At 41.8% G+C, this 14,246-nt stretch overlaps 1 protein-coding gene across 1 annotated transcript; it reads left to right on the top strand.

Annotated features, from left to right (window-relative positions):
• The first annotated feature begins 7,868 nt into the window (after positions 1-7,868).
• Positions 7,869-12,387, top strand: LOC100568255 (inhibin beta E chain). Its single transcript, XM_003223629.3, has 2 exons — positions 7,869-8,552; positions 10,459-12,387. The coding sequence occupies exons 1-2, from the start codon at positions 8,186-8,188 to the stop codon at positions 11,175-11,177; spliced, it is 1,086 nt and encodes a 361-aa protein (XP_003223677.1). The 5' UTR covers positions 7,869-8,185; the 3' UTR covers positions 11,178-12,387.
• Positions 12,388-14,246: the final 1,859 nt, after the last annotated feature.

Here is a 14,246-nt window from a genome sequence, read left to right as displayed (position 1 = left end):
GTTTCATATAGAGGAGTCTCTTGTGAAAACAAACCTATTAGACTGCTAGATAACAGCTCTATTCTTAGGAGAATAACATTAACAGGAAAAAAACAAAACTTCCTTTCTAAATTTACCATACAATATCCTAGTATTTGTAGTTTCAATAAGCTACTTGCTGATAAAGTCATTGGTGGTCCAGTTTTACCTGATCAGCCTCACCTCTAACCTCAGTGTGAATTGATTTGCCCCTTTTCTCCTTCCCAGGGTCCATGAACATTGAGAAGAGTTTTCATTTCCCAGCCATGTCTAGATGCCAGTGTACTTGCTATCTATTGAACTGTATATAATCAAAGGCTCCAAATGATATCCAGCTGGTAAAAACAGATAGGGATTGGTATCAACAGGTGAAGAACAGGATAAGTCTATGAATGGGATGGTTCTCAACCTGTGGGTCTCCAGATGTTTTGGCCTTCAACTCCCAGAAATCCTAACAGCTGGTAAACTGGCTGAGATTTCTGGGAGTTGTAGGCCAAAACACCTGGGGATCCACAGGCTGAGAACCACTTAGATGTTTGTCTGACCAATGAAATGGTCCCAGTGCTGAAGCTGCTTGAGATACTGCTTCCAACAAGTTAATGTCAACATTGTGAAGGGATCATCCCATTTGTTCTCAAGCTACTATCCTAGTTGGAGATTTAAATATCACTCACTTTCAGAATTAGGATACTAGACTTGCTGGATGACAGAATCACCATAGTGTGGTAGTTCCAGACCCTGGAACTGGTTCTCCAGGCCCTGGTGTAGACACCACAGCACACGTGCCCTGGCATTATGCCAGGGCCAGGTGCTAGTTGTTTACATTCCTGGCCTATTCTGGGAGCTGAGTTGCCAGCAGACTTAATGTGCACTAACCTTTAGCCCTGGCCCTGTGGTTGCATCATGTTGCTTTTTTCCCAGACAGACGTGTTTACACATTACCTCAGTCACTCCCTGGCCAAAACCAACTATCCCAAGAACTTTAATCCCATTATGCCCTTTGCATGGATTCACTGCACAGTCAAAATCTTTGAATGTCAGCAGAACTGATAATTGTGAAATGTCTCAAGCTGATAGAGATTGTATCTGGGTTTCAAATTCCTTTCAATTTCTTTATCTGCCTATGTAATTGGGGCATAAACTTGGACAATAGTCATATTGATGGATTTCGTCTGAAGTCCTATTGATAATATTTGAACATTACATCTTTTGACTGCTCTTACTACATTCCTTCTCACTATTAATATTACCCCATTTCTTCTTAGCTTTTTATTCCCTAAGAAAAGCAAAGTCAAAATCTGCATCGGTGTCTTTGTCTATATCAGTGGTTCCCAACCTTTGGGCCTCCAGGTGTTTTGGACTTAACCTCCCTGAGATCCCAGGCAGCTGATTTTATCCAATTGTCTATTTATCTCTCGCTGCAACTTAATTCCTCCTTCCAGATTTCTATCAGGGTATATTTTGTGTTAAATTGTTTTTCCGTGATTGTTTTGTATATGAATCTCATAATTACTTTCTCTTTCTCTACTTTCCATTTATTATTTTGTCAAGATCTGTTTCTGGGGTTTCCTTACTCTTCCTCACCTAAATCAATTAATAAAATAAACCATGTAAAGATTAAGGAAATGCAACAGAAAATACTTACAAAATAGTACTGAACTCCTGTTCAATCTATATATATAAAAGAGTGATGGCATCACGGCGACCCACAGAACAACAAAACTACAGGCTCCCCAACCTCTAAATTTGACAACACAACCCATCATCCACGGCTCTAGGTTGATACAATAAAAAGAAAAGAAAAATAAAGTCCTAATTAGAGAGAGAGGAATAATTGCTTTTATCCAATTGCTGCCAGTTAGAAGGCTAATCTCCTCCAACTTGGTCTCCTAGCAACCCAATAAAAAATAATTAAAAACACTAAAAAATTAATACAAAGAATACTATAACAGAAAATAACTAAAAATAATACAAGAAAATAATAAAAATAATAAAAAGATAACTTACAATAAAATTTATAAAAAAAATACAAATAACGTCAAATAAAAATCACACAATTTTTAACCAATACCACCACCACTTTGCCACAGCAACGTGTGGCCGGGCACAGCTAGTTGGCTTATATAACAAGAACCTGGCCCCAAAAATGCTGGCGTAATTGTGGAAAAAATGGAATATACACCCACATGTGGTGGGAATGTGAAAAAAATCAAAGATTCTATAATATATCAAGAAGAAAATGGAAGAGCTATTAGGGATAAAAATAGATTGGAACAAAGCACAATTTTTTGTTCAGAAAAATGGAAGGCAATGGGGGACTAAAAAAAATGGGAGGAGATAATAAAACACATGTTAGATGCAAGACTAGTGAAAGAAAAAGCTATTCTAGGATGGGCCAAACCAGAAAGACGTGGGAGGCAAAATGGAAGGGCCTCATTTCCAGAATAAAGGGGAAAGATAAATATAAGGAATTGAACAACTATAATAAGTATACAGTGTTCCCTCACTTATCGCAGGGGTTACGTTCCAGGACCACCCTCAATAAGTGGAAATCCGCAAAGTAGGGAACCTATATTTATTTTAATATTTATACATTATTTAATAGTTATACACTATTTTAAGTCTTTATCAACCAATTGTGTGTTGATAAATTGCCTCCTTCTCCTCCCATTGCCGCTTGGGCTCCTTTTCTCTCCCCTTGGCTTCTCCTTCCTCCCTTCCTTAGACCGTAAATTGTATTTTTTTATGATATATAATATTATTTTAGAGTTTATTGAAAAACCGCAAAACAGCGATTCATATTGTAGGGTAAAAATAGTGTATGCATTTTAAAATGATGGTGATTTGGATGGTAAAGAAAAGAAAAGAAATCCCAGCCATCTTACCAGCCATTAGCTAATTGTGGGAGCCAAAGTCCAAAACACCTGGAGGCCCAAAGGTTGGGAACCACTTGTCTATATGTTGTATGCATCAGCAGTGTGCTTGGCCAACGTTTATATTGCATTTTGGTAAAACATCACTGTCAGTTACTTTGAAGAGTACAGTGAATCATTTTCTTATCACAATCAGACAAAGAGAATATGTCCCTGATCACTATTTCCTCCAAGGGCTTCCATTTAGATACTCATGCTAATGTACTACTATATGATTTGCTTGCTTTTCATTCTTTTAAAAAATTGGAGAGATGAGAGAAGAACCTAGAATCCATTGGAAATAATACATATCCAAACCTTTATCTTTACTATAGCTACAGTTATATAAATGAAGTAAATTTGGTCACCTTCCTTAATACAGGCTAGATATTCCAAGTTCCAAGATGTTGCACTTTCATAGCCAGAGTCTAAAATCTGGACTCCAGGGATTTGTAGTTTGGTGCAGCACCAGCACTCTTTGGCAGAAAACACTAAAGACTTTGTAAAACTATCTCCAATAATTCCATAGCACTGAGCCATGATAGTTAAAATGGTGTCAAACTGAATTAATTCTACAATGCAAATGCATCCCCAACAGGGATGCAAAAACTATTTGAAAGTAGTCTTCCAAGTTCTGTGAAGGACCATCTGAGTCAGAGAAGATGCTGTTCAGATAGGAGGGACCTTGGCTCTTGAGCAAAGCTTGGGTGATGTCTCAAGGCAAGAGAACCCTGAGCAGGGCAGTAACGTGGCACCAGCCGGACGTCACACTTACAGAAAGGGAAATCAGTTGGCTGCTTACTGGCAAGCTTTCTCACCTTTGCTAATCATCACTGCAGGATTTATCAGCAATAGCAATAGCAAGAGATAAGAACTTTGTGGCTTCTGAAAGAGGAGAGAATCCAAAAGGAGTTCATTTGAGGTACCCTTTGTAACTCAGTAACAATGCTCAGGTGATTTCTCTGGTTGCTACAATCCCGGGGTGGTTGGGAGAGAGTAGGGGTAGAATTATTATTATTATTATTATTATTATTATTATTATTATTATTATTATTATTCCTTGCTTTTTGTCTGCACCAGGAGATTCAAAGCAGCTTACATTACAAACATTTCCATACAATTTAAAATCTACAAATATACAAAACATAATTGAATATTTAAAAATTCAGTTAAAGTCCATAAAAACATATTCAAAACTGAAAACTACAGCAGCCCCTGACTTGATCTTAAAGACCTAAAAACTACAATAATCCATAAAAACTGGGCCGATCCGGCCAGGCATATGCCAGATCACCCCGATGATGAGCCAGTGCTGCTGGATAACCACCCTTACGCTTCAAACACCCCATGAAGTTTATCTGAGGTAGTGACTTCAATGTGGCCTTGCCCTGTATTAACCAAAGTTGGCCAAAAATCCAATTTTTGGGTCAGCCTCCAACTAGGACTAGCTTGTGATTTTGGGCCCATCTCAATAATTGGGCTGGCTCAAGCAACCTGGGAACATAGAATGGTACTTACCATCCCCTCCTATCCTCCATGTCATGGCAGTCCCTGGCTGCAATACAAGTTCTATCTGTCGGCTACACCTGAAGTGACATCGAATGGGACAATGGGTGAGGGGGGAGAGAAGGAATCTGTTCTTCCTCAATAGTAGTAGTAGTAATAATAATAATAATAATAATAATAATGCCTCAAGTACGACCTCCCAGCAGTAAAGAACTGGTGGGATCACAAACCTGCAAAGTATTGGAAAATGAGCACGCAAAGATACTGTGGGACTTCCGAATCCAGACTGACAAAGTTCTGGAACACAACACACCAGACATCACAGTTGTGGAAAAGAAAAAGGTTTGGATCATTGATGTCGCCATCCCAGGTGACAGTCGCATTCACGAAAAACAATAGGAAAAACTCAGCCGCTATCAGGATCTCAAGGTTGAACTTCAAAGACTCTGGCAGAAACCAGTGCAGGTGGTCCCGGTGGTGATGGGCACACTGGGTGCCGTGCCAAAAGATCTCAGCCGGCATTTGCAAACAATAGACATTGACAAAATCGCGATCTGCCAACTGCAAAAGGCCACCCTACAGGGATCTGCACGCATCATCCGAAAATACATCACACAGTCCTAGACACTTGGGAAGTCTTCGATTTTGTGATATGAAATCCAGCATATCTATCTCGTTGGCTGTGTCATACAATAAAATAATAATAATAATAATAATAATAATAATAATAATAATAATAATAATAATAATATACTTTATTTATAAGCCACTCCATCCCCCCAAGGGGACTCAAGGCAGATTATAGGGTACATATATAGCATTCAATGCCATTATACAATTAACAAGTACATAAACAGAAGGAAGGCTTCCCTCTTTTTTCATCTCCAGCATCTGGAGGCTGTGCTCGACTTAGCCATGGGGAGGTGCTCTTGTTCCATCTTTCCACACTGAGGAGCCTACTGTCCTTGGATGCCTTCTTGGTCAAATTGCTGGCATGTTTTCAGGGGCGCCTTTTTACCTCCTGCCAAAGCAGTATCTATTTATCTACTCACATTGCTGATTTCGAACTGCTAGTTAAGCCCAAACTGATAAGACAGGTACAAACTTGAACGGATGTCCTCCCAACTTTACTCAACAGAGGACAAGGTTGGGTTAAGGTAGCCTTTCTCCATCTACTCCAGATAAGCTCTGTGAAGCATTTGGGTGCCATCGAGCTGCTCTGGATCCCATATCCCAGACAGCATGACACCAGGTGAAAAATGTGTGGACTACAAATTCTATGTGCATCTCTGCCCAATAATATGTTCCCAAAAGAATTGCCTTTATAAAGGAGAGGAAATTTGTTTGTGTTTGTGTAATTTTTGTCCAGATTATTTATCTCTGTGCAGCTCCATGTTGGAGTAAAAAGGCAGACTAAGTACTACTCTGTCAATCCACAGCTTGCTGAAGGACATATCTGAGATTAAAATGCCCAAATTAATGTGTACTTTGTAATATACTAAGAGAAGCTTGGGTATGTGTGTGTGTGAGAGAGAAAAAGATATTGTGTGTGTATGTGTAAGCGAAAAGAGAGAAATTTTGAGAATGCAGCACACAGCGAGTGTGAATTTTTATCCCATCCCTTTGTGGTTCTGGAGGGGGGAAATGTCTGATAGAAGGTCCTATTTGCTCTGGGAGAGAGAGAATCCCCTAATGTCTATTTGTATTGTAAAGTATACAAAGAGACGCTTGATATCAAATCTCGCTTTGCTCTACCTTTTTAGGTATACACCATACATGTGTTATTGTTATTGTTTAACCTTACTTAACCATATTTAACCATATTGATTTAAAAGAAGCCATTCATATAGAAAACATTAATCTAGTTTTCTTCCTCCGTGCTGATAACTGAGCTGTACATTATTCAGGTTGCTTTAAAAGTGCTTAAACATAAGCTTCTTTTAAAGAACAAGTGTGGGATCTAGAAGTGTATGATAAGATCGTGTTCACGACAATGATATATATTTATATAGTACAGCCTCTGTATCTGCAGGACTGGTAGCCACCGTTTCATTTATCCATATCCAACAAAATATGCCCCCTTTAGTCACTTTATAGGTCATTCAAAAAAAAATTCTATGGTATTCTTGACCAGAGGTTCATCATTTCAACAGGGTTCACTATTATTTGTAGTTTTGCATATCTGGGAGCAGATATAGGAGTCATATTGTATAGTTTGATTGAAAAATACCTTATATGCATTTTTAGTTTCTTTGATTTTCCATCCTGCTGCTATTGCCACTCCACAAGGGCACCCCTAGGTTGTTCCAAACCAAAGGTGAAGCTCCACTGTAGTATTATTCCAGTTTGGTAACACCGTAACTGCCATATTCCATACTCTGGAATCCTGAGATTTCTTCAGCCTCTGCCAAAGATTGCTAGTGCTTCAACAAACTACAAATCCTAGGATACTATAGCCTTGAGCCATCACAGTTAAAGTAAGGGCAAATTGTATTAACTCTTTGTATGGGTGCATCACACATCTTGGTGAAATAACAGTTCCCATGTCCACCATCTATGCTATCTTGGGGAACTGTGAATACAGAACTAGTGGCTGGATCTACACTGTCCAATATCCCAGGATCTGATCTCAGATTATCTGATTATCCCAGATTATCTGGCAGTGCAGACTCATATAATCCAGTTCAAAGCAGATAACCTGGGATCAGATTCTAGGATATAGAGCAGTGTAAAAGGGACCACCGTTTCCCAAACTATATTCCCTTCACCCTAACCTTATAAAAAAGGTAAAGGTTTTCCCCTGACATTAAGTCTAATTGTATCTGACTCTGGGGGTTGGTGATCTCCATTTCTATGCCAAAGAGCCAGTATTGTCCGTAGACACCTTCTAGATCATGTGGCCATCATCACTGCATGGAGCACCATTACCTTCCCACCAGAGTGGTACCTATTGATCTACTCACATTTGCATGTTTTCAAAATGCTATGTTTGCAGAAGTTGGGCTAACAGTGGGAGCTCACCCTGCTCCCCGGATTCAACCCATTGACCTTTCGGTCAGCAAGTTACACAGCTCAGTGGTTTAACCTGCTGTGCCACCTTATACTTTTGCCATTTCTCCTCACCTTGGGTCCCTCATTCCTCCGACACAGGGGGCATTAGCCTTCGCACTAATACACATACTACCTATGCAATCCTCACCCTTTATGCATCAAGGGTGTATGTAGCTCCTTCTCCTCCCCTTAGGTCCTTATACTACACCACAGGCAACCTGTTGCAATCCCCCTTTCACTCTAAACTCCTCCCCAACTGCACAAACCTCCCCTTTGGGGCACTGCAGTCAGGACAACCAATCACAGAGGCACAAGGAGGTGGGGCCAAGGCTGCTTAAGAGACAAGTACTGAGGCACCTGGTTAAGTAACACTCATGAAATGCCAGCCAGATTGCCGATATCTCAAGTGAGACACACTTGTTCTACTGCCTGGCCTGGAGATCAGCAACAGTAGCTGTAATAGAAAATCGTGGCCAAGGACAAGGAGCAGTGAGGGACCAGCAGGAAGCAAAAGAGGACACACTGATTCTATCTGTCTTCCTAGACCCAGGAGAAGACTGTTAAGGCTAAGATGCAGGCATTGTGGATGCAGTCGACGCATAGCTAGTGAGGTCCAGAGGTGGTCCCCAACTTGCGTACATAGAAGCTCCACTCCCCTTGCAACGTCTTGCTATCTCCTGTTTTTTGCTGTCATCTTCATGGCTCCTACTCCTCCCTACAACATCCAGGGCAAGAGAACTCTGCTGGCCACAGTAGTCCTCCTGTGGACCTTTGTGGCCTGTGTTGAGGGAAGACCAGGCTGCCCTTCCTGCCGGATGCCCCCTCTAGAGCCCAGCGCAGAGAAAGCCTTCCTAGTGGAAGTAGCCAAACAGCAGATCCTGCAGAAGCTGAACCTCAGCCAGAGGCCCAACATCACCCATCCTGTGCCACGTGCCGTCGTCGCCAACGCGTTGCGGCGCCTGCACCTGGGCAAAGGCCGGATGGATGGACCCGGGCTCTCGTCCAGATGGGAAAAGCCTGAGCCAGATGAGCAAGGATACGAGATCATCAGTTTCGCAGAAACAGGTGAGTGCCTCTTCCAGGCATATGAAATGGGCCTTAAATTAGAAAACAAGCTGTGTTCAGAGACCATGGCACGCTCTGCATACTTTTGTTAGGAAGCAGAGCAGTTATTCTTTGTGCTGGGCTTTCTTTCCCATTAGAGCAGAGGTCCCCAGATATTTTTGGCATACAACTCCCAGAAATCCCAGTCAGTTTACCAGCTGTTAGGATTCTGGGAGTTGAAGGCCAAAAACATCTGGGGACTCCAGGTTGAGAGCCACTGCATTAGAGTCTAAGATTGCCAAGGGGAAAGCAAGACAGGGTTTTTGCTCCTTGCTGGTTGTGCAGAAGAAAGAATCTCACTGCTTCTCTCTCAAGCTCCACCTACTGAAATTCCTTCATCTGTTCTCATTCACCTTCAAAACTACAGTTGAGTTGTAGGTGAGGAGAGGACCATATGGAGACAAGAGTAAATGGTTCACCTATTAATTTCTGCCTGGCATCATCCAAATAGGCAGACAGCTGAAAGGAAGACTTTCACAGCACTCGGGCTTTCTTGTTCAGTGCTGTCTTTGTTAAGGGGCACACATGCTCATCCACTTTTCTATACATCCCTTTTGGCATCTGGGGAATCAGAGCATTGGCAGTTCTCTAGTCATTACAATGGGAACTGCAAAATAACATTTCTAGGTGAAGGGTAATCTCTTTACTTGCAAAAGAATGTCTGATCATAGGATGGCCTTGCCAAAAGGTGTGCAGATCTCATGATGGAATTTGATAGAGTTTTATTGATCTATGCATTTGTTTATTTCTACCATGGAATGACCTTTGTAGCCACAGCATGGTAGAAATCCATGTGGAAGGCAGTATTGTGAAAGGTCTGATAGGCCACCACACATTGAGTGAGAGACCATTGGACTATGCTTCTTGGCACATGGGTGTAAGCCTAATGTAGAAGCTGTTCAGCTGTGGAATAGGCTGCCTCAGAGTGTAATGGAGTCTCCATCTCTGGAGGTTTTTAACAGATCCTGGATGGCCATTTGTCAAAAGTGCTTTGATTGTACATCCATGTATGGCAAAATGAGGGCAGGGTGCGGGGAGGCTATAATTCCTAGAAGTCCCAGCTTGCATGGCTACCTTAATTCAAAAAAGGGAATTTTTCAGGCTCTGGGTTCACAAAGTTAAAATGCAACACTAGTATATACAGATAAGTCACACCAAATAATTATCTATTGGCACTGTCCATAATGGAGCAAGAAGAAAATGGCCCTTGATATAGAATCTGGGGGAGGCTAGGAGATGGTCTTGTACAATGCCTAATTTCTAGATACTTGACAAATAAGCAATTATGTTGACATTTTCCAATGTTTAAAATTCAGTATATGCATGGGAGCCCAGGGTCAAATTTAAGTAAGGAGGTAATTAGGTTCTCTTAGATCAGTGGTTCTCAACTTGTGGGTCCCCAAGAGTTTTGGCCTACAACTTCCAGAAATCCCAGCCAGTTTACCAGCTGTTGGGATTTCTGGGAGTTGAAGGCCAAACATCTGGGGACCCACAGGTTGAGAACCACTGTCTTAGAGGAAGCACATTTTCTTAGCCCGAACTATATCACAGACTGCTTTGGTGGCAGGATATAGATTTATTTGTAACATTTATACCCCACTTCACAATTGGTTCTTCACAATAACCATATGAATAGATAATCCTGAGTGAACCAGTGGCTGCAATAATTGAGCTCCACAGCTGTGTGGAGACAAAGCTCGTAGCAACGAAACACGGAGTGAGGGACACATACTCACTGGCATCTTACCAACATTTAGAGAATCTAGCTCAGGTTCCTAGCTGTTCTGAGGTATGGAAGGACTTCTAACAATGTTCTTAGGAAAGCAAAATAATGATTTCCACCTTGACTGTTCTCTCTTCTCTGCAGAGCCTTCAGGGTTACTACAGTTCCAGCTTACACAAACAAAAGGCCAAGACATGCACATCCTGCAGGCCCATCTATGGCTGTATCTCAAGGTCCATCGAAACATCACTCTACAGGTCTACCTGGCAGGGCATGAGCGAGTGGCCCTGGCAGAGCAGCAGTTGGGGAGCAAGGGCAGTAGCTGGCACACCTTTTCCCTGATGCCAGGCATGCAGAACTTCTTTCAGCACAAGGAGAAAGCCCTCCAATTGGAGCTGCAGTGCAAAGGCTGCCATCCCAATATCACAGCCCTGGTGACAACCACTGGCAGCTCTCACCAGCCCTTCCTCGTGGTGAAAGCCAAGGTGCGGGAGCCTAGCCATCAGATCACCAAGCGCAGCCTGAGCTGTGACCAGAACTCTGCGGTTTGCTGCCGAAAAGACTATTATGTTGACTTCCGGGACATTGGTTGGAATGACTGGATCTTTAAGCCAGAGGGCTATCAGATAAACTATTGTATGGGCGAATGCCCCATGCACCTGGCTGGCACGCCTGGCATTGCAGCCTCCTTCCACACCACCGTCTTCAACTTGGTCAAAGCCAACAACATTCAGACTGCTGGCCGTTCTTGCTGTGTCCCCACCCAGCGACGGGCCCTTTCTCTGCTCTACTTTGACCCCAATAGCAACCTCATCAAGACTGACATTCCTGACATGGTTGTCGATGCTTGTGGTTGCAGCTAAGGACAGGACTATAGTCATGGGGGAAAATACAAAGGGGCAGAGAGGGAGATATGGGTTACCGGCCCTCTACTCCTGGGGACACCCAGGCATGGCAGTGAAAAAGATGATGCTCCAGTCCAAATTGCAGGGTTGGCATGTGTGGACTCTTTGTAGAGAGCAACAATGGTTTCTGTAGAGGAAAGGAAATTGCAGGAGGATTCCATCTCCTCTATCTTCCTACCTGCCTAGGTGAACAAATCACAGAGAAGGTTCTCAGCCCCTGCAGCCAACAGTTTCCAATTCAGATTCCTCTTCAGGCAATGGCTACTTCATAGCTTCTTCAAACTCTACACCCTGCCACTTGACCTCCTCCCCTTCCCCATCTTGCTGTGGTGCTGGGAAAAACTCAGAAGATGTTGTGTTTTGGCCACATTAGCCATTCTGGCTAGGGAATTCTTGGAGCTATAGTCCAATAAATACATTTTCCAATCTCTAGCTCTAGGGTTGGGTAGATTTCCAGGCAAGGGAAAGAGCAGAAAAACATCCCCTACAGCAAAGTTGTGGGAGTGTCCATAGACCAGGATACATATAGTTACTTTGTGCCTTCAAGTCACTTCTGAGTTTTAGTGACCCTGTGGGGAAACCTATACGTAATGGGGTTTTCTTGGTAAGATTTGTTTTGAGGAGGCTTGTCACTGACTACCTCTGATGCGATTTGCCCAATGGATTTCCAGAGCTGTGTGGGAATTTGAACCCTAGTCTCCAGAGTTACAGTCCAGTGCTCAAACTACTACACTTCGCTGGTTCTCAGAAAACATATGCTTATCTTAATTCATTCCCTTTTCATTTATGCATGCAACAGAATTCCAAAAAAAAATGGAAAAGAAAAAGAAATAGCATTTTGTAACACAAAGCAGTTTGAAACTGACCAGTTAGATTTAAAGGAAACTGAATTATGGGTGCTTTGTACTAAATGTAAATCTTAATTGCACATATTATTAAGATTTGAATTATTTCTCCTCTCAATTTCACTGTCTCATTTCCTAGCAGTCTTGTCTCTGAAACGGAATGTGCCCAAAAAGTAGGAGATACAATTCAGTTAATGATGCTAACATTCCCTCATTGTGTGTTTTGTATTTTTGTTTGTATTTGTTGCATTTATGTTAATATATCTATATTATTTTATTTTTGGAATGCCATCAATAATAAAAAAATGTTTGAAAGAAAAACACCTGGTGATTTTTGTGAAAAATTCTAGTTAAATGATTCCGATGTTTTCGAATGGATTTTCGAATGGATTTAAAATGTGAAGTCCAAAAGCAGACACTGCAGCCCCAAGATTCAGTTCTTTGGATTCTTTGTCCCCTCGGCCCCATTTCCTTGTTCTTCTTCCCTCACCTGAAAATATAAAGTAGGGTTGTGCTTTCGGCATAAACCTTGACCCTTTTTGTGTCCTGGTTTTCGGTGGGGGACCCGATCCATTTTTTGGAAGCCTCCCAAAATCGGGAGGGCAAATATCTGTTTTCGCTCTGGGGTGCCGAAAGGTCCGTTTTCTATTCACTCATTATGGGGAGCGGGCTTCCCAGGCTCCCCTTCCCATAATTTTGGGCATTGAAGTTGTTTTACTCTAGAGGAGAGACACTCAGCTGCTGGCAGGTGCACACTTTAAGGGGGCTTCTTATCTATTTCTACTCTAGAGGAGGCACTTGGCTGCAGGCAGGCACGTGGGCTTTCTGGGCCTGCAGGCCACACACACACACACACACACACACACTTTTCCAAGCAAGGAGGCAAGTTCTCATTCTTACTCTAAACTTTTGAAGCAGAGGGCCGGTCTACAATCCTTCAGACTGTTGAGGGGCCGAATTATCATTTGAAAAAAAAACCAAAAAAAATCCTATGCGTACTGCACATGTCTTATTTGTAGTGCAACAACAACGAAAAAACAATACAATATTTAAAAATGAAAACAATTTTAACCAACATAAACCTATCAGGATTTCAATGGAAAGTGTGGGCCTGCTACTGGCCAATGAGATAGTCAAGTTAATTAGGATTGTTGTTGTTGTGTGCCTTCAAGTCATTTCAGACTTTGGCCGAGCCTAAGTGTAATTATTTATTTACTGCATTTATTTACTACATTTATATCCCACCCTTCTCACCCCGAAGGGGACTCAGAGCAGCTGTATGTACATACAATATATTATATTATTAGCATAACACAATATTAGCATTATATATTACTATATTGAACTATACCACTATACTATTATATAATATGTAATATATAACATATAATTAATATTATTATATAGTATTACTATTAGTATTATATTGTATAACATAATATTATCAATATTATATGTATATACAATATATTATATTATTAAAACTGATATAAAAATATTATATTATAAAACTGAGGGCGGGGGCCAGGTAAATGACCTTGGAGGGCCCCCGGGCCTTAGTTTGGGGACCCCTGCTCTAGAGGAAGTGCTCAGCTGCAGGAAAGCACATACTTTCTGGGCCTGCACGCCCCCCCCCCCCCCCCACACACACACACATACATTATCTCTCTTTCCAGGGCATGGAGCATTACGTGCTCACAAAAAGCAGATGAGGAGCCAAGATCACCTTCCAACTGCTTTCATGTCAAGCTGACTTTCATACAGGGAGGGTCCTTCCCATTACGTACTCCCAAAGGTAACTAAAATAACAAAAGAATGAATGAAACAAAGGAAAACGGTTCTAGGCACAACTCTAATATAGAGCAAGGTTCATTAATGTGCACCTTTCTGGATCCATTCTATTTCCACAACTGTATCAATATACTTTAGCCCTGTCCCAGCATTCATCCTTTTTGGTGTGCCTGGTGCTCCCTCTCTGGTGTACTCATCATCCAACTCCTTTCTAAAGGCTACTCATCAATATACAAAATGAGCTTCCAGGATCCAGATCCTCAATTTTGTTCGCAGCTTATCTTGGACTTCGCCACATTGGAAAGGGAATTGTTGAGCTCACATAACATTCACCTGTGCTGATGACATTTGTTCATAACATCTGCGTACTGTTCTCAGGTTTTCATTCTTG

The sequence above is a fragment of the Anolis carolinensis genome, chromosome 2 (genome assembly GCF_035594765.1).
Source record: "Anolis carolinensis isolate JA03-04 chromosome 2, rAnoCar3.1.pri, whole genome shotgun sequence".
NCBI classification, from domain to species: domain Eukaryota; kingdom Metazoa; phylum Chordata; class Lepidosauria; order Squamata; family Dactyloidae; genus Anolis; species Anolis carolinensis.
Note: the sequence above shows the minus strand (reverse complement) of the source record. Positions and strands in the feature narration are given on the sequence as shown.